The 27,537-nt window shown below is 42.7% G+C and overlaps 1 protein-coding gene across 1 annotated transcript; it reads left to right on the plus strand.

The window, feature by feature from the left end:
• Nucleotides 1-410: 410 nt before the first annotated feature.
• On the plus strand, nt 411-6,733 carry BMP10 (bone morphogenetic protein 10; the record flags this gene model as incomplete). Its single annotated transcript, XM_081101417.1, has 2 exons — nt 411-744; nt 5,793-6,733. 2 exons carry the CDS (start codon nt 411-413, stop codon nt 6,731-6,733), a joined length of 1,275 nt encoding a protein of 424 aa, XP_080957543.1.
• Between the last annotated feature and the right edge of the window lie 20,804 nt (nt 6,734-27,537).

The following is a 27,537-nucleotide window of genomic DNA, read 5'->3' on the forward strand; positions in this document are numbered from 1 at the left end:
AAGCAGAATTTAGGCATTCCTGCCAAAAGGAAGTGAATTGAAAGGAAGAGAAGCAGAGCCTTTGCAAGGAGAAAATTGTCCTATCTCTCAGCCAGTGTCAGAATGTGGAAATGTTTACAAAATGCTCATTAAAAGAAAAAGGGATTGCAAGATAGAAACAAAATCTGGTGCACAAGTTTACACTAGCGAGATAAGAAAGGCTAGGCCCCTATAGGGTATTTTGTTATCCAATTACTGCAACCTGACTTTTGGGGGAAGAGGAAGAATGGTAAGGGGGAGGGAGAGAGAGGAAGAGTTTCCAAACTTGTCTCCAGTGACAGGAGACATTGACGCTCAGTGAGATAAAACTGCCACTTCGAGCCCAGGGGAGCTAAACCTTCCTGGGTTGGCCTGGGGGCTTGAGCAGAGTCATGGATTCTCTGGCCCTGCAGCTGTGCGCTCTCCTCTGCCTGGCGGCTCACTCTGCTTCTGGAAGCCCCATCATGAGCCTGGAGCAGTCGCCTCTGGAAGAAGACATGCCCCTCTTCGATGATGTCTTCTCGGAGCAAGATGGTGTTGACTTTGACACACTGCTGCAGAGCATGAAGAATGAGTTTCTCAAAACATTGAACCTGTCTGACATCCCCATGCAGGACTCCGCCAAGGTGGACCCGCCAGAGTACATGTTGGAACTCTACAACAAGTTTGCCACAGACCGCACTTCCATGCCATCTGCCAACATCATCAGGAGTTTCAAAAATGAAGGTAAGTTTACATTCTATCGATGACATTTGACTTGGATCTTTTTCAAGGAGTGATAAATTCCTAATGCGAATAAGAGTGAATACAGACATACAGACCTACAAAGCAATACACATTATGGGCTATATCATTTTAATGCTTATTTTCCAAATGGTATTGAAAGGTACTAAAGAATATCTTTTAATTCAAAGTTATAAAGTCTCTACCATTTTGACATTATAATGGGATCTTGAAAAATGTTTAAATTTTGACAGCAAGTAATGCAAAAAGTTAATGTTGGCCTACTAGTGTACCGCTGTCGGTCACTTTTCAGATAGGCCTCTGTTCCCACTTGGCTTTTTATTGATTACAAAGTTTGTCAACTTCTATTTTGATTAAAAATGATGAAAATAGACAAAAACCAGAAAGTTGTGATTTGTGTTTTGCTCAAGCTTTGGATGAGTTTCCTTTTTGTGGCCTTATTTAAAAGATGCTCAAACAGGATGGAAGCTTATATTTTAGAGAGTTTTCCTACAGTTTTGTTGCATTTGATGTGACATGTATATCCTTGAAACACTGTTTATAGTTTCTAGGAAGTGTGCACGGACCAGTTAATGACCCAACTTATATCTGTGCCTTTATGAAGAGTGAGGCACAAGCTTTACATATCAGTGGAAAGATGTATTTTCTCCTCCCAGATCTTTATTCAGTAACTAAATCTAATGACCTTGGAAGTTAATCCTTTGTTTATTATGGTGTTAGCTGGCCCCTCCAAAAATCTAATATCTATGGCAAAAACGGTGGGTCCAAAGAAACTAATTCTTTAATATTTACCAGTTATGCTTTTATAGACACTAGCCAGGTGAAAAATAGGGTTTAGATCGGTTTTGGCCAGACTGTCTCAAAAGGAGAAAGGTGGTGTCAAAGAAATAGCTCAGAGATTTGGAATTTTGAGAACAGGTTGATTTAGTAGTTGTAGATAATGCGTTTTATTTCTCTGAACCTCAATTTCTTCATCTGTATATTGGGGATACAATACAATAGAGTGATTCAAAAGAGGTTCTGAATAAGAAACATTCCATTTCCTAGGAAGTGTTGAAGAAACATTAGTTATTCCTGATGAATTCCCTAAATTCTAGGCATTACAGAAAATGTTGAGTAGGTATTGCTTAGTCCTGGAGATACCATTTGCCTTAAAATTTTAGTTGCCAGACCAAAATTTATAATATTTAGTAACATATTGGATCTGGTATTTAGTAACACAATGGAAATGGCAAAGCTGAAATTACAGATTCCTTTGGAGGTGAGTCTGAATTGCAAGTGAACAGTCTTCTTCCACGGGAGTCCTTCCTCCTCAGTATTTCTGTGCGCTGAACCCTAAGTGTCTGGCTCAGAGCCACTCCTGTCCTCCAGGGAAATTGGGGTTTCTCAGCTTTCACTTTGCCCCTGGAGGATGTGGATGATCCAGGTCAGGAAGCAACATTTACAGTTTCTCATTACTAGAGATCAGCAAGGGTAGGGGCCCCACTCCGTGGACAGCTCAGCCTGCAGCTCCGCCGGTCTGTGGCTGGGAACTCAAAGTCCCCAGGACAGGAATGCTGCACTGGGCTCGCCCTGCTGGCTGCTATTGTCTCTCTTTGACTCTTTGGGTCCGCTCAGTGCAGCTTTAAGGAGACAAAGACCAACAAAACAAAACAAAACAAATCCCCCAATCCCTCCAAATCTAACTAATCAAGGGGAAACAATTGCCACCTCGAAGGTGGAAAAAGCATGACCAATATTCCTATCAAAGCCCTGACTGCATCTTGTCATCTGGGGGAAGTCAGTTCTCTGCTCTGAGGCTCAGTTTCGTCTGATGTAAAATGCACAGAGAAGCAATACCTGCATTGGAAGGACATTGTAAGAGCTAAATAAAACAATGTTTACAGAGCACCTGGCACATGACATTTGCTTAGAAATGTAACTCCTCCACCTATTACTTACTATATTTGCAAATGCACAGTGAATTTATTTTTAAACATCTTTATTGAAGTGCTAGAGGCCTGATGCACCAAATTGACGCAAGGGCCTTGGCCCTGGCCCCCACCCGCCTCCACCTCGGCCCGGGGCCTCTGCTGCCTCTGCCACAGCCCCTGCCTGCTGCGGCTTTGTCCGGAAGGAAGGACATCCAGAGGACATCCGGTCTAATTAGCATATTCTGCTTTTATTATTATAGATAACTGACATACAATAAACTGCACGTATTTATAGTGTACAATTTGATAGCCTTTGACATAAGTGAACAGCCATTGAAACCATCACTACAATCACAGTAGTGAACATATTCATGATCACCACGTTTCCCAGTGTTCCCTTGTAATCCTTTCCTCTCACTAGAGTGAGCTTTTATTCTGCACTTTTCTCATGGGTCAAGCAACCAGTCCACTCCCCTATTTTTGGTCTTCACATGTTCCCTGCCCAAGGTGAGCTGTCTCCACCATTCTTATAAGGAGGGGGCAACTCCCAAGCTACTTGATGTATTAAGGACATATGTTACACTTATAAATCAATGTGGTCTGATACCTGGGATCATCAATTAATCAATATGTTTAAAGTGCTGCCTCGAAGGTAATCTTGCAGATTAAAGGCATAGAAAGGAATTTAAGATGTGGTACTTGCCAGCATGATGACAGTCTAGTTGGGGAGATCCATTCATGAAGAGACAACTGAAATACAAGGATGTACATGGCAAAGGTAAAAGGAGAGATAGAGAGTAAGTACTCAAGTGATTCAGAAGGGAGTGAATATCCAGGTGGGAGGTTAAGGAAGGGAAGGTTCCACAGGGAGGAGTCACAGCTAGGTAGTTGGAAATGAGGGAATAGGGCTTTCCAAAGGTCAGAAGAACCAATCCCAAGGTGAAACATATAATAAAGCAAAGGGGTGTTTTCACAAGTGATGAAGATATCAGTCTATTTTAAACAGGGTTTACAACTTATTTCATCTTTCAACAAAGATCAATGGAACAATTGCAATGTTTCATGCACTGGCGAGGATGAATAGGAGTAAAGACTGGTTTAAGAAGTTAAGACCTGGTTATAGCTGTTTTGAGAGCCATGCTAGAAAGTTGAAATGCATTCCATTGACCAATATTTTCTACTGGCAGTATATGAGATAATTTTAGGTCAAATCTAGAGGAAGCTGTAAATCATGTGAAATAATTGTACACTTTTACTATTGTAAATTAGAAAAAATCCACATATCACCTCAAACCCCTCATTTCATAAATGCTGTTGCTTAAGAAAAGTCTAAAAGAGGTTGAAAGTATAAAATAATCAGATCAAGTTAAATAAAAATATTAAATTCATGAATGGGGTACAGAGTTGGGAAAATGCTGCCAAAGGTGATAGAGAATCCCTCAGTTGGTGGTGCTTATCATCTTCAGTGTCATGAAACCTTTTGCTCGTTGACAAATGCCCTCAGGAATTCCTTTTAGACATGTATTATCTGGGGCAAGACTACAGGAGCTGTTGGACTCCTATAAAAGTCTTAGAAAGTCAACATGATGATATTTGGAGGTGTGTTTCTAAGATAAAAGGACCTTTAAAATTTTATTTCATAAATATTCTTGAATGATTTGTATGTGCCAAACTCCATGCCAGGTGCTAAGGGTATAAGACTAAGTCAACCAATTTATTCCGAAGGTTCATTTCCCCTATTTCTCTTAGTCAAGGACTGCATACCCCAAATCAACTGCTGTGACCCTCCTGGTATTTAGCTATCTTCTTGACCTTGTCAGGCTTTGGTGTCTAGAGCAGGGATCAGCAAACTTTTTCTATCAAGGGCCATACAAATAGTACATATTCTAGGTTTTATGAAACACTAGGGGCCCAGTGCATGAATTCGTGCGCCAGTGGGGTCCCTCAGCCCGGCCTGCAGGATTGGGCTGAAACCGGTTCTCCAACATCCCCTGAGGGGTTCCCAGATTGTAAGAGGGCGCAGGCCAGGCCAAAGGACCCCACCGGTGCACGATTGGGGCCAGGAGGGATGCGGGAGGTTGGCCAGCTGGGGAGGGACCACGGGAGGTCTCCAGGATGTGTCCAGCCAGTCTCGCTCAGTCCCAATTGGCCAGACCCTAGCAGCAAGCTAACCTACCAGTCAGAGCATCTGCCCCCTGGTGGTCAGTGCACATGATAGTGAGCGGTTAACAGCCTTAGCATATCATTAGCATATTACGCTTTGATTGGTTGAACAGCTGACCAGACGACCGGACACTTAGCATATTAGGCTTTTATTATATAGGATTTTTCTCTCTTGGGACTATTTAGCTATGTCATTGTAGTGCAACCATCATCACAGACAATACAGAAAGAGTGGGTGAGGCTGTGTTCCAATAATACTTTACTTCCAAGACTGGTGACCCATGGAATATAGTTTACCAACCTCTGGTAAAGGAGGTGGAGGTCTTTAGGAAGAACAGTGCCAGCCATGTGGGGACTCCACCCATTACATGCAAATATGACAAACCATGAGGCCTTCTGAAAAGTGTCAAGAAAAGACCAATTGCCCTGGTGGGATAGAGCATGGTCCTGATATACCAGGTTGAGGGTTCAATCTCTGGTCAGGGCACATACAAGAGCAATCAATAAATACATAAATAAGTGGAACGCAAATCGAAGTCTCTCTCTATCTCTCAAAATCAATCAATCAATAAACTTTTTTTAAAAAGAAAAGAACAACCATAACATGTTTCATTTGCTATCTCTTCACTGGTTAGAAAAATTGGGGACTTGCCCATACCAGTGCTATAATTCTGTGGCTGACAAGCTAGCAAGCAAGGCTGGGTAAGTTTTTCACAATTCATTAGACTGCCATTTTCCAGTTTAGTTTTGGCAGCTTAACTCAGTCTAATATTCTACCATTGACCTTGCAGTGTTTTCTGTGTCAGAGAATGCTAACATTGTGTTTGTTTTCATTTATATCCCCTTATTCTCTCTGAATCAAATTTCCTTCATAGACAAGCCTTCTTATGACATAAATAAGTGTCTGTTTTTCTCTGTGACATACTATAAATGTCACTTTTGTCTTTTTTTTAGAGTTGTTTTCCCAACCAGCCAGTTTTAATGGGCTCAGAAAATACCCTCTCCTCTTCAATGTGTCCATCCCCCACCATGAAGAGGTCATCATGGCTGAACTTCGGTTGTACACACTGGTGCAAAGAGATCGCCTGATATATGATGGAGTGGACCGGAAAATTACAATTTTTGAAGTACTTGAGAGCACAGAGGACAATGAGGGTGAAAGAAACATGTTGGTCTTGGTGTCAGAGGAGATCTATGGAACCAACAGTGAGTGGGAGACTTTTGACGTCACCAGTGCCATCAGACGTTGGCAAAAGTCAGGTTCATCCACCCACCAGCTGGAAGTCCACATTGAGAGCAGACACGACGAAACTGAGGGCACTGGCAGGGGACAACTGGAAATAGACACCAGCGCCCAGAATAAGCACGTCCCTTTGATTGTCGTGTTTTCTGATGACCAGAGCAGTGAGAAGGAAGAGAAAGAGGAACTGAGTGAAATGATCACCCATGAGCAACTTCTGGAGCTGGACAACCAGGGCCTGGATGGTTATTCCAGTGGTCCCGGGGAAGAGGCTCTGCTGCAGATGAGGTCAAACATCATCTATGACTCCACTGCCCGCATCAGAAGGAATGCCAAAGGAAACTACTGCAAGAGGACCCCGCTCTACATCGACTTCAAGGAGATTGGCTGGGACTCTTGGATCATCGCTCCGCCTGGATATGAAGCCTATGAGTGCCGTGGTGTTTGCAACTACCCCCTGGCAGAGCATCTCACACCCACAAAACATGCGATTATCCAGGCCTTGGTCCACCTCAAGAATTCCCAGAAGGCTTCCAAAGCCTGCTGTGTGCCCACCAAGCTGGAGCCCATCTCCATCCTCTATTTAGACAAAGGCGTTGTCACTTACAAGTTTAAATATGAAGGCATGGCTGTTTCTGAGTGTGGCTGCAGATAGAAGAGGATTTGTGTTGCTTATTTAATAACTGTATATGTGTATATTTTATGTGCTTATTTAATAAGATTATTTAATAAGGGTGTACAGATCATAGAGGTTTACTTAGGGAAATGGACAGGTTGTTTTGTTGTAAGAAATGCTTATTTTGTTATACAGTCTCATTCCTTCTGATCTGTGTTTCTCTGGATTTGCCATTTCCTGACAATGCCACCTCCAACAGCAAATGACAAGATCATGCTATTTGTCTTCTATGTCAATTTGAAAACAACAATCCCTAAGCAGAGATATTAGTGTCAAAAGATAGATATATGTGTATGTATATGTGTACATATAAGCTTATAAAACTCTATTGGTTCTATAGAGGTAGATTAGACTCATACGCATGCAAAACTCAATCAAATATGTATATATTAAAAGCCAATGGTATGCTCTCAGTCACCTCTTCTCTGAGTAGGAGTTATGGCAAGATAATTTGCACCAGGGATTTTACCATCCTAGGAAATATTACATTTCCTAAACATTATTGGGAATGTAGGTGGACTTTCATCAGTTGAGTGTCTGCCATTACTCAGAGAAGCAGGGCCTGGTAAAGGATGTTGTATGTGTAAGGAGAGGGGTTATTTGATGCAGAAACCAAATGGGTTCAAGAGATAGTGGCTTTAAGGTGCACTAGCAAAGAATAAACCCATCGTGGTACCAATGTGCTCGAGGGAGCAGTGCCTGGTCAAGAAAGGAAAAAGTGGGGCTTCAGGATGACATCTGCTTCCGAGATAATAGGAAAGCAAGGCCAATGCTGGCCTTTATTGCTACAGAAGGTAGAGGAGGTGGGAGAGGGCACATAGGGGATGAGAGAAAAGGGATCTGGATGTTATCCTAGGATGTGTCTGTAAAATTATAAGCAGTTCTAATCAGAGAATTAAATTTTTTGGACAAAATAAAATTTTCAAAGAACAAGAGGGGAAAAACCAGAAGGGATCTGTCCATTGGCCTCTTCACTTCACTTCTTAACATTTTTCTTCAATTCTTCGTATTTCTCCCTTGCCTCTGCACCTCTGCGTTTGTTTTGTCCACCTTTTTTCTTCCCTCTTTCTTCTTTGCCCCAGAGCCTCGTGTCTTTCTCCCATTCTTCTGTCCCTTGTCTTCACTCGCCTTCATTGCTCCAATGTGACCTGGAGGGACACCGGAAAGCATTTCTTTCAAGACGAGTGGAGTTAGTGCTCTAATTTCTAGTTTCCTCCCTGACATTGAATTTGATTTGCTTTTAACAATATCCTTTATGAATGTTTTTTCTTGAAGAATATTTAAGAATAAGGAAAAGAAAATGAGAGTCCAAATGGATTCACCTAAGTAAATGAATTAATACATAGACATACAAGCAGATGACTGAAAGCTAAGCCTGAATTTTGAAATCAGGTAGAACCCTTATAGCCTTCCAATTCTGCAGTCTTCCCACTTGGGAACTGGTCAGGACTAAGGACTGGGAAGTGTTCAGGACAGCAATGATCTGTCAGGCCTTGGTCCACCTTAAGATTATCCACCTCAAGTTTATGGGTCTGCCAGCAGTTGACCAGTTGGAAGGACACCGAGACTCTGGCTGTGGTCTAAACCTTCCCACCCCCATGAGGGATCGTGGGCTTTGTGCAGGAGGAACCAGAGTAGTGCAGTTCTCAAGCTGTTCTGACAGCTCCAGGAGGATGACACACAGATGGTTCAAGCTAGAATCAGGAATGTGATTTCTAGTACGTTGTCCCCACTCACCCATTGAATGCTTCCCTAAGAAGTCTGCCATGTTTTATAACCTAGGAAACCATCAGCCTCCCTTTCACAAAACTCTTGGGGTTATAAACTCATATTGCACTAGAAAATAGAGGCAAGGGAAGTGATTTTGAAAGACATTTTGCCCAATTTGGACCTCAGCTCTGTACATCCAGACGCATAGATTCTGAGAGCAAACAGAGGGAAGATCTTGGGGGATTCATTGGCCTGAAAAGTGGTATTCTGACTATCAGTGAGTATACAGTGAGTGACAATTTGAGATGGTCATGCAATTCAGATCCATTCATTTATGGAATAATCTCCATATACAATGGTACGTGTGTGTGTGTGTGTGTGTGTGTGTGTGTGTGTGTGTGTGTGTGTGGTGTATGTAACTGGCTTTGGATAGCCACACTCAGACCCCTCAGTGGGATGTGGTACATCCTTTACACCCATGGTACTCACTTTATACTCATGTACTCTACGGTACTTCTTATTCTTCTATTGGACACCGTAATAGACATACAGTAAAACCTCAGTTGAACAAGATAGTTCTAGTTAGAGAAAAATCAAGCAAAAATTTATGTCTACAATATTTAAGACAGTGGTGTGCTGGTAAATGCTTTACAGCCAGCAGTCCTGGGGTGAATTAGCCCTGACTTGTTAATTTCAATGGTGAAATACTCGCATGGCCTATTTCAATGCACTAAAGTGATGTCAACTGGCTTGCAAAATTCCTGAACTTAACAACTATTCTCAGGAGCCATGCTTGCTGGCTCTGGCACCCCACTGCTATCAGCACCCTGTTCATGCCTTCTGCCCACTTGCCAGGTTCCTAGAGAAATCTTGTTGCGGGCACTTACAGTCACTCTTCTATTAAAGATATGTGAAAATCTAGGCTGTCTGCAACTGGGCTGCACACCCAGCGGCTTCTTCTTTTCCCACAGCCCAGACATAAACATGCATTTTCCCGATTTTCTTCTTCCTTATGGAAAGAGGGTGCAGAAAGCCACATATTGGTTATTGAAATGTTGCTAGTGGCATTTTTTTTTTTTTGCTTTCTTCTCATCAGAGAATGAAAAGACATGACCCATAAACAGAGAGTCCTCCCAGCTCCCTTCAGGCCTCGTCACCCTGCATGTCTCCGATGTTGCTGCACTAACATGAAGCCATAAAATTGTCAGAACCTTAGAGTTTTGTGAAGAGTTTTGTGAAAGTCGACCTCACTAACATCTTCTCAGATATAGACCTTGGCTATCTCCCACGCCCTTCTTTTCTACAGATTTATGGCCAAATTAACATCATTGAAGTTGACCAACCCAAATGACTCTTGAAGAGAAGTATAATGTAGAGACGTGGGCAGCCAACCACCAAAACATTCATGTAAAGGTTTCTAGATGTCCTGCTATTTATTGATGGATATATTTATTTTTGTAATATAGTGTAGAATACCAAATATTTTATTTTTATGTTTGGGATTCCTTCTTGGGTAAAATAGTCTTCTATGCTTTTCAAGTAGTGTCTTCCCCAGAGTATGGCTCCTTTACAATATTTGGTCTGTATTTTTATCCTCTCTTTTTACATCAGAACTTCCTGTTAATTTAGGGAGCCTTGCTATAAGCTTGCCACCATCTGGTATATTTGTGTCTTGTAGGCATGCTGTGAGCCCCTTGGCAAATTGATTGATGTGCAAATAGTACAGTTTTAACTAAATGCTGTAGTTTTGACTGAAGCGTAGGTGTTCCAGAAAATATTTATCCAATAAATTGTCATGGCATTCCATGAGTTGACACTGTCATTTTTCCATCAGAGGCAAACATTGTCAGGCTGTGAGGGACTATGATTGCTGTTCAGTACTTAATTGGCACTTTTCAATCCCAAACAAGGTGCTTTTCTGCTGATCGCATCCCTTGCTTTCACTAGCCCACCAGTTCAAAGACCCGGTTGGATAAATCCCTTTGTAATTGGATCAATTACTCTATACATGTAAAAAAAAAAAAAAAGTTCATTTATGGATTCCCAAAAGAGTCAGCCTCAAAGTGCCTAATTCTTTCCCTGTGTATAATTTTTGGCCTGAGGAACTATTGGTAAATACTGTTCCCAGGACTGTTGGTAATTGTTTTGGTATTCTTCAGAATCTAGATTCTTTAAGTAAAGATATTCTCAGAGAAAGAGATTTTACATATTACTTCTTACTGGACTCCTCAACAGCCCACAAAACCCAGCAGGGTTGTGTCAAAACAATGTACAATTTGTCTGTCGCACAGAAGGGACGCTGCCCTATTTAAGAATTGTGGATCTTCTCAGAAGGTCACCAGGGGTTGTACTTGGTCTTTAACTGTCTGGTGAAAAGGGGACACTACTGTGACTCTGTGCATTTTCCTGGCCCCAACAACCACATTTGATTTCACACATTAGATGGAAGGAAAGTAGATAATGCTGTGCAACAGCCACATAAAAGGGTGTTTCTGGGTGTGGAACTATATCCATAAGTTTATAACTTCATCAGGGAATGACTGTGTGCTGTGATCAGCATGCTTCTGTGCACATGAGCACTTATCCTGTGAGTGTCTGGCCTGATCCCAGTGAGGACGCCACATGCTCATGCCCACCCGCGAACTTCCACACAAGCGGGCAATTAGCTAATGCCACGATCACACCGAATCGGCTGAAACACAGTAATTTTCTTGTGTAAAATCTATTTGTTATCCGTGTCCAAATGTACGTAGAAATTGCTAGGCTAAAAGGAAGACGGGAAGAAATAGTTTACACGGTGTTCATAAATTAAATGTGTATATTCAGAGTTATCTTGTTAAATAAAATGGAAAAATTATTTTGATAATTATTTGAAACATTTTTCCTTGAGATGAAATCTGTTTTGCTCTCCTTCCCTACTTTTTTTCTGGTTTCCATTTCACAGTATATCCAGATGGAATAAAATTTCTTGCTAGATTAGTGGACTATGCCCTGAAGAAACTATAAATTGGTTTTAGCTTTTAAGTGATCTCGCCAGAGAGTGAGATTCTATCATGAATGGTCTTCCACTTCACACAACTGTCTGCAAAGCCCATGAATGCCAGACATACATCGCAAATGAAAGCATCTCCTCTTTGTCAACCACTCACTAAGAAATATTTCTTCTCTGAGTTTAGAACAAGTCAGACTAACGAGCAATTACTTTGGGGGAAATTTCCAGGCTAAATTTCACTGAAATTTGATTATTGAACCTCTTAGAATCTCAGGCGTAGATGGAACTTTTAAGTGCTCTGCAAGCTCCATTCCCTCGGGCAGCTCAGTGAAAGCCCTTTCCATCTTTTCTGCAAATAGAAGTGAAGAGAAGGGAGTGCACTGCCTTTTTAAGGGCGCCGATCACATTTTCAGTTGTACTCAGTTTAACAAATAGTTTAGCTCATTATGCACACAAGTCACTGCAGGAGAGGCAAAGGTAAGCAGGAAGTTGTTAGCGTTCCCCTTATATGAAACTGAGGTCTCTCCGGGTGTCCCTCATACATTCCCATTCATAACTCTTGAGACGGCCCATACATATCTAATCCACTTTCATGCCAGCCCCATGGTTTGCAAACAGCTCTCCTGTCCTCCTGGATGCGTGGTCCCCATTTCCTGCAGTAGTGGGCGTGTGAGCACATGGCCAGGCGCAGTGAGCCCTCAGCCAGAGGGAAACACACGGGAAGCCCTGGCTGGGAGTAGACCTGGCCCTGAGTGTGTCATAGACCTGATGGGCAGACAGACCTCACTGCCTTTTCTGGAAGGAAGTTCCTCCTCATGGCAGAACATGGGAACTGAGGGATACAGAGTCCCAGGTGGACTCAAATTCCTTCCATCAGACAATCACCCCGCACCTCTTTTGGGGGGAATCCTCTGAAGTCTGGCTGACAGGCCGTATCTGGTGAGCACAGCCCTTGTCCCTCACTATGAGGACAACTGATAAGGGCAAGACAAGCATTCTAGTCGTGGAGGGAGGGGAGCTGAGAACCCAGGTTGGGGCTTAAGCCAGGGCTGGACTGAAAAACAACAAAAAGCCAGTCTTAGTCATAATGCCGAATTCTTTAGCAACCTATTCATTCTCTTCTGTAAATAATTCCATTTATGGATGTCTCTCGCAGTGTGGTGCCTGGACCCATTCTTCACATATATATGGTCTGAGCACAGAACCAGCCACCTTTGTTCTGGGAGTGTCTTGTCTTCTGATAACTGACACGGCCTGGGATGGCATTGGGCAGACGTGGCCACAAGTTATTTTGGGGGGTGAAGAATTATTTCCAAAGCTCATATTAAACACATAAGAACACGTTACAGTTTCTAATAGTGCTCTGAATGTGAATGGATCTCCATGGTGTTGTAGGATAATGGGGCCATGAGACTGGCTGCATGTGACTCCAATCACATGGACGAGAGTCCACTTTTGCGCACAAGTGACTATTTGTAAAGAAGAGGCCTATTTGGAGAAGGTGAGAGCTTGTTAACTTGGGTGGTTATAAATGGATTATGCGATTATCTCCGACTCACTCTCCCGAACTGTCAGTTTACAAGAACCAGTTCCTGCCCTCTCTTAACCTTCCTTGGACCATTAGCACAGATCCGAAGTGCTCATCTTGTCCTGAGAAGAAAGTCCAGAAACACATGGACACCCCAGTCCATTTTTACTCTTCAATGTGATTCTAAGAACCTTATCAAAAATTTAGGCCACTCAGTTCGAATTGAGATTCTCTGGTGGAAGGCATGAAGCACCATCGTCAGACCAGACTCCAGCAAAGAGTTTTCACTCACAGGACACAGGGCCAACTTTTCTGCACAAAGATGGGAACAGTGTTAGAAAATCCGGTTCAAGCCCCTTATTAGTATTCCTGCCTAAAATGGGTAACATGACCTGACCAATTATAAGGAAATACCAGGTAAATCCGTGTGAAGAACATTCTGCAAAATAACCAGACTGCACTCTTTTAAAATGTCAGTGGCAGTATCTGGTAGGTGTGGCATCAGTTGGCCCATGAATCAGGTGGTCAGGGTTCAATTCCTGTTCAGGGCACATGCCCAGGTTGCAGGCTCAATTCCCAATAAGGGGCATGCAGAAGGCAGTCAATCAATGATTCTCTCCTCATCGATGTTTCTATTTCTCTCTCCCTCTCTCTAAAATCAATAAAAGTATATGTTTTTAAAAAATGTCAGTGGTAGGGTCCAACTCTATCAATCGTACACTCTCAAGTGGTCTTCATTTACAAAACTCCTTTGCATGGCTATTGCTCTCTCCCTGAAGCTGTGAGAAGCTGTGTGGCAGGAGTAACTGGGCTTTTGCCGAAGGCGGAGTCTAAGGGGCAAGCAGGCGGCATTGAAAATAAGACCTCCGAGCAATAGGCAAACGCACGCGAAGAATCCGAGGAGACAGAAAGGAGGAGAAACCATGCATCCGTGTGGCAAACCCGGGGTCAGCACATGCGCTGCAGTGAGATATTCTCCTGAAATAACCAAGCTCAACCCTGCATTCCCTGAAAAGAAGCGTGCTCTTCAGGCAACAAACCATCTGCTTGAAGTGTTTAGAAAACGGATCTCCAATCACTGGCAATTTAAACTTCCTTATACCCCAGTTCAATGTTTGATAAGGAAGGAGTGCTAACAGGCCGGGAACGGAGTTACTATATTTAGCAGCCCAGCCAGAACAAAAACCAGCCCCCGCAGCTGTTCTGTTTATGCTCCAGACCCTTCCGGTTTAATTAACACAATATTTACACGAAACCAGCTCCTGTTACATCTTTTGCTGCAACTGTCACATGTTTTGTTCTTTGTTGTTATTTTTGCTTTTTTAAAAAATTTCCTGCAAAACACAATTGAGAATATGCCTAAATGAAGTATACACACGGTGAAATCATACCATAGATAGCATCCTAGCTCCCAAGGGCCAAGCCCACCTGCTTTTGGGGTCAGGGATTCGGTTGCCAGGTAAAATGCAGGATGTTCAGTTGAATTTGAACCTGAGGTAAACAAGGAATAATTTCTTTAATATAAGTATGCCTCAAATATTGCATACTAAAAACGAACTTGCTTATGTGAAATTCAAATTTCATTGGGTTCTCTGTGTCTTTATTTGTTAAACTTGGCAGCCTTATTCAGATATTGCTCAGTAGGTTACATGAGTGGTAAGAGCCAGAGAAAAATTAAATACCTCTCTCCTCCAGTCCCAAATGAGCGGTTCAGAGGATCATAGCTCAACCTATCAGGGTTCATTGTCAAAGAACAGCTTTGAGATGTGAAGATGAAATGCACTTGACCACAACACCTGCCAATACTAAAATAGAAGCAATACCTAACACATCCTCCTCCCCATTTTCCTGGACAGCTTACATTAAAAAATTCTTTTTCATCTTGACTTTGCCTTTAGATTTTATTATATTCATAAAAGTGAAATCACTGCAGAAAAAGATATGCACCCTTAGAACATTCTGAGAGGTATTAGCAAGTTACTCTCAAAACGTTTACCAAAAATTATACTCTATTAGCTGGTACAAGAGCACTGATTCTATACAGTTTCTGATATTCAATAATACTATTGCTTTTCTTAGTGAAGGCTGATATGGTTGAATTGTGTCTCCTAAAAAAAGATATGATGAAGTCCAATGCCCAATACCTCAGAGTGTGACTTTATTTGGAAAAAAGGTCTTCAAAGAGGTAATTGGGTTAAAATGAGGTCATTAGGGTGGGCCCTAAGCCAGTCTGACTGATGTCCTTATAAAAGAGGCAAATTTGGACACAGACTGGCAGGAACACAGTGAGAACACCATGTGAAGATGAAGGCAGAGATCAGGACGAGGCATCTCTAAATCATGGAACTCCAAAGATTGGCAGCAAACCACCAGAAGCCAGGAAAGAGACAAGGACCAGCTTCTTCCTCCCAGCCCTCAGAAGGACCAGCCCCATTGACACCTCCCAGCCCTCAGAAGGACCAGCCCTACTGACACCTCCCAGCCCTCAGAAGGACCAGCCCCACTGACACCTTGAGCTCAGACTTGCAGCTTCCAGAAGTGGGAGAGGATACATTTCTGTTGTTCAAGCCACGCAGTTTGCGGTACTTTGTTACAGCAGCCCTCGGAAACTAATACCGATGCTAAGTATAACAATTTTAATTAAATATATGTAAACTTACCTCTTCAATGATTGGTGAGTTTGACTATGTTTTCATATATTTCTTGACTAATTCTCTTTATTTTATCCATAGGCTTTTTCTGTCTTTAACTTATAGTTTATATTGCTTATATTCTTCTGATTTGTTGAAATTCTGTATTCTGTCTAGTTAATGGTTTGCTATATGCTAGCAATCGTTTTCCTGTTTGTTCTTTATCTTTTAACTTTTAAAAATATTACATTTTGCTGTTCAAAAGTTTTACATGTTTACTTAGTCAAATCTTTTCCTTTAGGGCTTCCTGGTTCTGTGCATCATGCTTACAGGCAGTTTCCCCATCTCTAAATTATTAAAATGTCCTGTCAGCACTGTTTGGCTGACAGGAGAGTTTTTCCTGACAAGGACCATCATCAGCCAAATTCACACTGGGCTTGGGAAAAAAAGTTTAAAGCTTCACTTGTTTTGGTAAGCTTTTCCTCAACCTCCAATTTTGCAATTGCCTCTCAGTCTGTAGTTTCTGTGGCCTGAGAGCCAGTGACTCACTCCTTCTGTAACGCCAGGGAACCAGGGGCCAACCCCGGTCAGTTCTTTTGCGTTAATGTCCCTTCATGTCTTTAAGCAGTCTGATTGGATGGTGTTCCCGTTACTATCACTGTGCAACACGCCATACCCAGAGGGTGCTTGCAACAATAATAATAAAGTGGTGGCCGGAGCTTCGTCATCTTGAAGCTTCCTTACACACACATATGGCCCCTGACCAGCGGCCCCTTGAGCCTCTCTCTCTCTCTCTCTCCACGTGGCTCCCCCCGGGTAACTGGAATATTTATATGGTGGCAGGTTGCCAGAGTGCGTGTCCCAAGAGCACTGTATTGCCTTTTATTATCTAGCCATGAAAGACATGCAGTGTCACCTCTGCCACATTCAATTTGGCCGGAGTGAGTCACTAAGTCCAGCCACAATCAGCAGGATGGGCATTAGACTCCATCTTCTGAAGGAGGGGTGTGCCAATGAATTTTCAGACATCTTTTAAGACTCCCATAGGTGGTATCTAAGAAATCTCTAAGCCGGTTCTCTTTTCTGTGCACAGCCCATACCAGGTCCATGAGAAACTCACCAGCATCCCTTGCCCGGCCTAACCCTGAGAGAGCGAGCTCATCCCTGCTCAACAGTAACTTCTCTTCTTCACTCTTCCACCAGATCGGCTCACCGGTTGGTCTCTTAAACTTGCATTTCCTGGGTGGGGCTTAGACTTGAGTCCTTGATGCCCCGCCCTGAAAAAGTAGGAAACACATATCTAGCTCTCTGAGTGGTTTTATTTGAAGTGAAGACCAGGCATTCTTACTCCTCCCCTTAATTCCAGAAACTAGAGTTAGTCTAAGTAAATGAGTAAATGAGAATACAGTCAAAATGAATTGAGAGTCACCAAAGTCAAGTTTTGAAGAATACTTGTAGGCATGGAAAATATTTCCTTAACAGGAAAAATATTTTTTCTTAAATTAAGTCAAATGATAATAAGATTTTTTAAAACTCAAGATAGTTAAGCAATATATTTAAGCTAGAACTGTACGCTTCTTTCAGTTCTTTTTGTTCATTAGATTTTAAAGCTCTACTCAGAATTCTTGCTCTTTGGACAAAGGAGTAGGAGAAAAATTAAGCAACTTAACTAAAGTCATCTAATCAGTCAGTGGAAGAATTTAGTACAAGATCTAGATATCCCAACTTCTTGTATCAGGATTCAGTCTCATGTGACCAAGATGTTTTTAGTGAAGTTATATCTTTTTAGTGAAGTTATATCCTAAGGTTTGCCTGAATACTTGTTTGTTTTAATTATCAGAAAACAAACAAACAAAAAAATCCAGATCCTATTAGACTATATTTTTCATTTCTAAGCATTCATGAGCGTATTTTAACAAAAGACAATTTTTAACCAACAAATACTACTGAGAAATATTATTTAGTACATAAGGATCTACCTAATGTGGTTGAATGTCACTGGCTTGAGGAGCTGCAAAGTGAGAAGCAAAGTGCTTTTGAGACAACCCAGGACATGGTGTTGAAAAGCTACATGTGGAGTTAAGTAAAGGTTGAAAGCAGTGTGGATTCACCAGGCAAGTACAGTAACCAAGTCCCATGATCCATCACCTTTAGTTTGTTGTGTTTTGCTATGACAACTGCTTATCTTTGAATGTTTTTGGATCCACAGCTGACACTTGAGGATGTGGCTTTTCTTAACTGGCTTGACAAACAAAGACTGAATGTGAAAATTCAGCAACACAGCAAGAGATTTCCATATGGAGGATATTGGGGATTTTATTATAATTACTCTTTTTATGATCACACAAGTGATATCAAAAAGACACTTTGGCAGTACATATAGTAAAATTAATACAGAGAAGATTAGCATAGGAATGACAGGCAAATTCATGAAGCATTCCATATTTCTTTAACAGAAATAAACAAAAAAAACACTACATGGAGAATATTTGTTACTCTGAGCAATATCCGTTTTACCAATATATTGGTAAATATTTACCAATAAGGTGGATTTAATCAATCACCTAAAGCTAATTTGAGCCCTTTAGAGCCAAAAACTAGTGCTCTTACTATCAATAATTTAAAATCAATGAGAGAAAGGTCATATGCCCAGGCAAATTAGAGCAATTCCAGATTGCAGACTCTGGCATGCCACTCTGAGTCTACATGGCCATCTTGTCCACCAGTACAGCCCTAGTCCCTATCTTCTTCTTAGACCATCAAAGGATCCCACCATTAACTTGAGCATTCTAGAAGAGGATGGCACCCCTCCCCCCTCCCCCAAAGGCCAGACAAATAGGCGAGGTGGCCTGGTGACTGTGGACCACCAGAGGGCTCAGGCTCTGTCTGTTGGCAGCAGCAGCTGTGAGGTTCCAGACAATTGTTGCCACAGTAGAGTTTAGGCCCAGGTTACCAGATCTTCCAGTGTTTAAGATAAACTAGAAATCTGCAATTTAAAAATTTTGAATTTTTCCATCTGATTCCAGAAAGTGTCTACATCCTGGAAAGTACAAATAATGCAAAGCTGTGAGCCAAATTTGGCCCATAAGCAACTTCTTTGTCTTCTCTGGCCTTGATGTTAGTTGGAACCCTGGGCGAATCACATTCCTCTTGACTAGGACTAGGACTTTTCTCGCTGATCCCACAGTAGTGAACATTGTGTTCAGAATTGGAAATAGTTCTTCTTGAGAGTCAATCTCCCTGTTTGATTCCCAGGTGCTTCTCTTGGTCAAGATGGATCAAGTGATAAATTTAAAAAAGAAAAGAAAAGAAAAGAAAAGAAAAAGAAAAGAAAAGAAAAAGAATAAAAAAAGATGGATCAGGTGCTGGAAACAGTACTTTCTAACCCCCAGTTCAGGGGAGTTTGCCTCTTCTCCTTGGTGCTTTCCCAATAGCATCATTGATGCCCTCCGCCCCCCCCCCCCCCCCCGCCCCCACAGCCCCGTTAAGGCCCACCCTGGATCTGGCATTGTTCCTACAGTGAAACATTAGAATGAGACTTTCTTCAACAAAGAGGCACTCTATATTGATGGTTCTCAAGCTAGTTTGTGCATCAGAATTATTTGATGAATAATTTTTAAAACAGAGCCCCTGGTTTTACCCAGGAGAATGATATTCAGTCAAAGGGTCTGATATCGGGCAGTAGTTCTCAAACGCTTACTTCTCAGGACCCTTTACATCCTTAAAAATTACTAAGGACCCCAAATAGCTTGTGTTATATGGGTTATATCTCTTTATATTTACTATGTTAGAAATTTAAACTTAAAATTATAAAACAAATATTTATCAATTAATTTAAAAATTGAACTCATTGTGCATTCATATTAAGTAACATATTTTTTGTGAACAATGAGTACGTTTCCCAAAACAAAATTTATATCATGAGAAGATTGGCATTACTTTATAATTTTGCAAATTTCTTCAATGTCTGGCATAATAGAAGGCAACTGGACTCGCCTATCTACTTCTGCCTTCGATCCATTGCCATATGTTGTTTTGGTTGAAGTAAATGAAGAAAATGGGACCTTGAAATTTGTAGTTGAAAAAACAAGGTATATTTAATAGCTTTTTCAGATAATTGTAGATATTACTCTCTAACACTATACTAAAATTTATTTCTTAAGTGTTAAGAGCAAAGTAAAATCTTAAAATCAATGACTTCTTTGTACTTAGTTACATTAACATCCATTTACTTTCTTGCATTTTTGTGGGATCTTTTACCCAAGAGTGAAACTATATAACATCATGCATTTGTTATTTGAAAAATATTTGTTCACAGATCTTCTAAATGTTGACACACATTTTTTGTACAATATTATCACATATCACATAGCTGTTGGAAAACCCCATTGTACACTCTCACTAGAGAATGAGAGTGATAAAAGCAAATAATGTCTTAGTATTATTATGAAAATAGTTCTGACCTCTATGGACCCTCTGGTATAGCAAAAAGAGCCCTTTCCTAGAAATACATAGATTTTACCTCAGGCTGTGCTACTAACTAGCTCAGGGACCTTAAGAAAGTTTCCTCACCTTTCTATGACTCACTTTCTCAACTGCAAAATGGGAGTTTGGAACATGAGTCAGTGTTTATCCGTGGGGCACCACTGGCATTCAAGACAGAAGACTTCGTTGTTGTGAGGGACTGTCACTCATGCTATAGGATATTTAACATCCCTGGCTCTTCCACTAAATGTGGGCAGTGCCATACGCCACACTCAATTACTGTGAAACACCCAGAACCTCAAGAGAACTCTTTGCGGTGAGACAGTGCCTGCAGTCTAGACCTACTGGATTACAGAAACTTGAGGTTTTCTTCCCATTTTGAAGCCAATTCTATTAGAAGAATTTAACGTCTTTTTAAAACTTTTGATATGTGCGTGCACCCATCTGTTTAGGTGTTCTAGACATACATCTATTTGATTGAAACGAATGTTTGTGACGGCTTTAGTGAGATGGAAGGTAACACAATTAGAAGAGCTAGGGTGGGGGCCGGGGGGGGGGGGGGGACAGAAACAGGAAAAACATTCGCGTTCTTTTGGCCATATTTTTACAGACTTAGGGTTCTTACAAATCTTTCCCAGCGGCTAGTGCTTTTCACACTCACCGGGGCCACTGGCCAGAAGTGTGGAAAGGAAGAGCGGAGCTAGATGACCAAACTCCAGGGAACACCCCTCGGCCAGCCCTGCTTCCTTCTGCTCCTGAAGGGGCAGTGCGACCAAGTGGCTAGAAGCCTGCTGAGCCAGCCTGCCTCCCTGAGTGCCCTCACTTGCCAAGTGATACCTACCTACCTTTCCGAAGACTAAATGTGTTCATGCACAAAGTACTGGGGATAATGTGTGCCAAAGGCTGAGAAAGCAATACATGCCATTAATAGTGTTACTGAGGGAAGCAGGAAGCCCCGCTCCCTCCCATTGAAAACCTTGGGCCACCTTTGATGTTTTGCTCACCTTTCCCTGTTAATCTTTCCATTCTTTTCCCATAAGGCTGAACAGAAGGCTGGTTTTATCAGGCTTTTATGTGTGCGTGAGGGATGTTGGTTGTAACAGGAGGAAGTGCCATCTTGTAACCTTCCTGGCTTCAGCACAGAGCTCTCAGGGAGCTCTTCTTATGTCCATTCTAAGTGAGAGCCAAGGAATTCCCCAAAGCCCAATAGAGCTGGCACACAAGGATTTGGGGGCTTGGGACACACATTTTCTTTTTGTGAATCCTCTCCCCTGGATATTTTTTTCCTATTGATTTTTAGAGAGAATGGAAGGTAGGAAGTGAAGGAGGAGGAGAGAGAAGTAAAGGAGGAAGATGAGAAAGACACATCAATTGGTTGCCTCCAGCAAGTGCCCTGACCTGAGTGGGGCCAGGGAGGGCCCGGGGATTAAACCTGCAACCCAGGTACATGACTTTGACTGGACGGGAATCAAACCTGAGACCTTTCGATGCACAAGCTGACGCTCTAACCACTGAACCACACCGGAAGGGCAGAGCACATTTTAAAATGAGGCTATTCTGAAACTGTCTCCATTGGCAATGAAAGTCCCACCGATACAGGCAAACACTGTAATGAACACTGAGAAGAAAATTCCAGGTTTTAAGAAAGAGACGACCCTTGCCAGGACTTGTCCATAGGAAGCAGCTGAACAGGTTGGGAGGTGAATCTTGGAGGAGTGCTTCCTCTTCTGAATTTGGCGATTCATGCAAAGTTGTATCTTATTCCTTATCCTCCTCCAGAAAGAAATATTATTTCCCCAATAATTCCTCCAAGAAAGAGTAATATTGGGTGGCACAGTGAAACAAGAGAAGAAACAATCTTTTATTTTTCTTTATATTGTTTTCTTGACATACCTGTCCTTGAGCATGCTGCATGGGTGATTGTAGAAGGGGTGGATGAAGAAGGACACTCAGGATGCCCTGGCCACTGCTCTCACCCCATCACATCAACACAACTCACTCCCCCAAACCAATTAAGTCTCTACTTAGGCTAAGTGCCCTGTCTCCGAGAGGCCCATGTGCTCCCAGATGGCTACATAACTCCTCTAAAATGAGCCCCTGACTCAGGGAGAGAAGCTGCCTTTGCCATCACATTTCTTGAAATTCCCAGCTCTCTCAAGACTGCAGCAGCACACAGAGCTACACAAAAATACACTGGAATTTAATGAGCCTTTCTTCTCTACCCCTTGCTTTTTTTTTTTTTCTTTAAATCCTCACTCAAAGATATTTTTCTATTGATTTTTAGAGAGAGTGGAAGAGAGGGAAAGAGAGAGAAATATCGATATGAGAGAAACACATTGATTAGTTGCCTTCTGCACATGCTCTGACCAGGGCCCGGGTTGCGGAGGAGCCTGCAACCAATGTACTTGGCCTTGACCAGAATTGAACCGGGACCCTTCAGTCTGCAGGCCAACGTTCTATCCACTGAGCTAAACCGGCTAGGGCTCTACCCCCTTGCTTTTGACATCAGTAACTATTTCTTGCTTCTAAGTAATTTTTTGTCTACTTACCAGGTTTCCCCCTAACAATGCTGTGTTTTGCCAGCCTTGTTAGTATGGAACACAGTCTGTATTTGAAACCTGGTTCCACTAGTAATAGTGGTGAGACTCTGGGCTAGTGATGTGATCTCGCCAAACCTCCTTTATTTATCTGTATGCTTATGTATTTAGTTACTTCTTAAGACTATTATCACATTAAATTGAATAATCCATGTAAATGGCTTGCATAATGTCTGGCCTATTGTTAAAGCTTAAATTTTAGCACTAGTAATAAAAGTATATTTAGCTAAAATTATAACTAATCATGACAAATTATCACAATTTATCATCATCATAATGATGATTAGGAGAATGGGTGTTAGTATAAAGCCAATCTGCTTTTGATTATTGTAGTTACCACGTACCCTCTTTGGGCTGTTTTTCTTCTATGGAACGACCTCCCTCAAAAGATTGCTGGGAGGAGTAAGTGAGGGCGGGTGAAAATATTAATAAATAAGAACTTGGGGCCTGGCTAATGGCTAAGTATTCAATAAGCAGCGAGTTGCTCAAAAAGAGAGCTCAGTGGCAGAGCCGCCTTCGCTGCGAGGGAACGCAGGAGCTCAGGGAGGCTCTTCCTCCCAGGAGTTTTCTCGTTCAATTTACTTTATGGGCAAAAGGATTAGGCCCAGCACTGCAATCCTGAGTCCACCTGTGAGCAAATTCTAATTAAGCCAGAGGTTCCCAAACCTCCTCAGTTCACGCTGCTCCTAGTTCTTTACAAAGTGGTTTGTGGTGCCCTGGGGCCAAAAGGAATACCCGATGACACCATTTAGTAAACAATTAAGTCTAAACAATTCAGTAAGCATTTATGTCTTAATGATCCAGGAGCCTTTTGAAATAAATACATAAACATCAAAATAGCGCAATACTAGTTTTTATTTCATCTTTAAACAACATGGAAGGAGCTCTCGAGGAAGAGTGCTAGTGCAAGAGTTTTTCCCAAGTGGCCACCCTTTCCAATTTTGCACACAGTAAAGTATGCACTTGATTAAAGATTGTTAGTAGTTATAATTACTAATGGGATATGCGCTTTGGGGCACCGCACATTTCTCAAAGCTCGGAACCGGATAGGACGCTGCCACTCTCGTTTCCTGCTCCACGTTGATTTTTTGTGCGACGCGTGCATCTCATCATAACAACAACCAAAAGCTCAGCTTCAATAGATTTGCTGTCACTGAAAGGAGTGCGATCGTGGATTGAATATTAAAGATGTGCATTACTTCAAGCAGGACTAGGGGATGAGAGTCTGAGGTCAAAACTCCCCACCACAATGTTATCTTCTGAGAGTCCCATTACTCCACACAGCTAGTGGCAAGCGAGGCCTGGATCCCATAATTGTTGGGAATTGCTGTGTTTCCTTTGAAAATATAAAATATTGCGGTGCCCTTGTGAGTGTGCGAGGGCTCCCAGCACACAGTTTGGGACTCGCCAGAGTAGTCAATCACTGTGTGCCAGGAACTCCGCTACACACGGGGTCTAATGATGATCGTGGTCTGTGCCCCTCGAGTCCTGCAGGTTAGTGATGAGACCAACATTAATCAACTCATCTTACCTAAGCACGCATTCTTGCAAACTGTGATAGTGCAAGGAAGTAAAGCCAGCACTTTGCCAGGGGGCCCTTGTTCTCAGGCCTGAAGGAACACTCTATCCACATGCAGCTCTCAGCAGGTGTTTCCTTTGGCATCCACAAACCTTCAGTTGTACTCAGCACCATCCTTCCTAAAACAATGACTTGGACAACGAAGAAAACCAGCATGTCCAACTTTGGAGAATTTAAAATAGCCATGTTAGTCATAATGAGATGCATCCAGATGGGGTCAGAGAAGCCCATAGAAGTCATCTTGTTACCCCTGGTTCTCAGCGATGATATTCAGAGGGGACTCTCCAGGAAAGACCACTCACTCCTATAAGGCTTTGGCTACAGCTCCTAGAGGCTGGTCCGGGTGAATGCGGCTTTTAGAAAGGATGCCTTTTGCCCGGGTCCTGGGCAAGCTGAAGCTCACAACCTGCAGGCAGGCTGCCTGGTCTCCCCGGCCACTGTGCTCTGGGCCTTCCCCCTCAGCTGTAGATCCCATTTTTTAAAAGCTCACAGCATGTAAAGAATGGAAGGGGGGGGGGGGCAAGGCCGCAGGCCTCGCTTGCCACTAGCTGTGTGGAATAATGAGACTCTCAGAAGATAACATCGTGGTGGAGAGTTTTGAGTCTCAGCCTCTCATCCCATAATCCAGCGATTTTCACTTCATGGTACACGTAAACTAATATTCACTAAAATTCTTCAGCACACCAAAAAGTATATTATAGTTTTTGCCGATCTAACAAAAAAAATAGGCATAATTTTGATTGACTCGCAAAAAGAGTAAGAATAGTAATTACCTACACTTTTTGCTCCAAAGTGACCTTTTAAAAAATATTTTTATTTATTTCAGAGAGGAAGGAAGAGGAAGAGAATGAGATAGAAACATCAGTGATGAGAGAGAATCATTGATCAGCTGCCTCCTGCACGCCCCACACTAAGGATCGAGCCCACAACTCAGGCATGTGCCCTGATTGGAATTGAACCATGACCTTCTGATTCATAGGTCAACGCTCAACCACTGAACCATGCCAGCCAGTCAGTCCCAAATTGACGTTTTTTAAAAGTCAGATGTCAATACTTGTATATAAGGATTTCTAGTACCAAGAATTAACCAATAAGACTCAACCTTATTACTCGATGAGACCTATATGATGTAACTCTATTATATGATCTATACCAGTATATTATGTTTCAAGACAAGGCGTTCACACAGGACAGCTATTGTTGTGTTGCCAATTTTTTTTTACTGACAATTAAGGGAAAAGAGGTCAGTGCCCCTGACTAAAAAGTCAGGTATTGCCTGTTTTAAAATGCCTGTGGCACTCTGATTGAAAATCGCTGCCCTAGTCCAAGGCCCACCCACCAAAAAGACACTGCTCTGTTCTAGCCCATCTTGAGGTTGATGGAGAGGCATGAACCTAGAGCTCCCACTAGTGGCAGGAGTGGACCACCACCATTTCTCGACTTTCCATTTGTTTCCTCCCTTATTCTCCTTGGCCAGGCCTATGATCTGCAAGAAGCATTCAAAAATGCCATCTTCACCTTTAATGGGACATTCCCCCAAACACTGACAGTTCTCTGTGGACCCACAGGGAAAAATGATGTTTCCGGGCCTTTATGAATGTCTCTTCATTGTTGACACCCAAAGCCTCAGTTACTAGGAGGGACGAGTAAAGTGACCTCATTCTTATCACAACCCCTCACGTCTTTCTTTTTCTGAGGCCTGTTAAGAATCAAGAGATGTGGATTTTACACACACACACACACACACACACACACACACACGATTAGTTTATCGTTGTAGGCTATCCCTGCCTTCTACCAGCTGGGAGATAGGTAGGACTGCTGGGGAGTCTGGAATGAGCGGCTTAGAAAAGCTCTACACAGGGATGAAGAAAAATTCTCTCCCCCGTCCTTTCCTTGATGATGCTTCTCCCCTGTCTGCCTTTTCTCAACGTCAGCATGGTGAGTTTGGGGGCACCCAGCATAAAAGGTACAAGTTCACATCCAGCACAGGTACAAAGGGTCCCTGTGCTGTCATGGTGTCTAGCACAGTTCACTGAGGGGTTAAAACGTAGATTGGGGGAAAATCTTCATAGTATTAAGGAATGTGCAACTGTCTGGCATGTCCTGGAAGTTGTCCTGGGCCCCAAAGAAAGACAGTCAAGCTGGGATGAGTGACGTGTTCAGCTGACTTGGCAGCACCTGGGATAACACGGGACCAAGGATGTGGGACAGGAGAACTGTCAAAGGGGCACTGCCTGATCATTCTCTAGGGGCCCACCACCCTGAGTGAAGGTATGTGAGCCTGTTCTGATGGCAGGCAGAGGTTCCTGAGGCAGAGTCTCCTGACGGAGCTATTAGATGTACAGTGTGCCTGGAAATAGACTCAGTAACCACAGACTTGCAACAACTGCCCCAAGGTAATACTGGTTAAACTTGACCAGGACCACCTACCACCTAGACTAGAGAAGGGGGTCATTCTAGAATGGGAAGCCTGTGCTTCTAAGCTTGCAGCATAGATCCCTGGCTCTCTCCATCACTCAACTTTTTGATATTGACCTCTTTACCTACAAAATGTGCTTCTCATCTGCCATAAGTAATAACGGTGATTAATAATAACAATGGTAACAGCTCCACGTACTAATAAGCAGCTATTTTAAGATGGACTTCTTGGAAAATCTCTTGTGATCTCAGAATCCTCTTATCCCCTTTGTCTCTGAGCTTTTAGCAAAGTACATGTGGCAAGGGTGGAACGCCTGAACTTCCTTGTTCTCGAAGGGTGATGCTGCCAGGTCTGCCCCGCTGAGACAGCCTGTGGGAGAGTCCTCTGGCCGCCTCCTGGGTGTGAGCTGCGCCCTGTGCCCACTGGTGAGCAGCCAGGGAGCAGGGCGTGGAGGGCAGACTGTGACTTGGAGCTGTGCCTGCCCTCTCAGCTACACAACTACACATGGCAGCCCAAGGCAGGAGGCACTCACCATCTCCCCTCCCCAGAGTTCCACATGGTGAGCCCCTTCTGCCTTCTCATCCTCTCTGCAGGGTTTCTAACCACTGCACCACCCCACCTTGGCTATGATCTTCAGTTCAGTGGTCCAGGAAGAGGCCTCGGCCTTGGATTGTACTTTCTGTGGAACTCCCGTTTCCTGCCAGGTGCGAGCTTCACTTACGTTGTTGCCTCCCTTCTCACTTCACTTTGCTTTCCAGTAAATCTGTTTCCAGTTGGCCACGCATGGCTATTAATATGTGGGAGCAGACTAATTTGCCAAAAGCCAGTGTGTCAGATGAG

This window comes from Myotis nattereri, assembly GCF_964212035.1.
Source record: "Myotis nattereri genome assembly, chromosome: 10".
Classification (NCBI taxonomy): domain Eukaryota; kingdom Metazoa; phylum Chordata; class Mammalia; order Chiroptera; family Vespertilionidae; genus Myotis; species Myotis nattereri.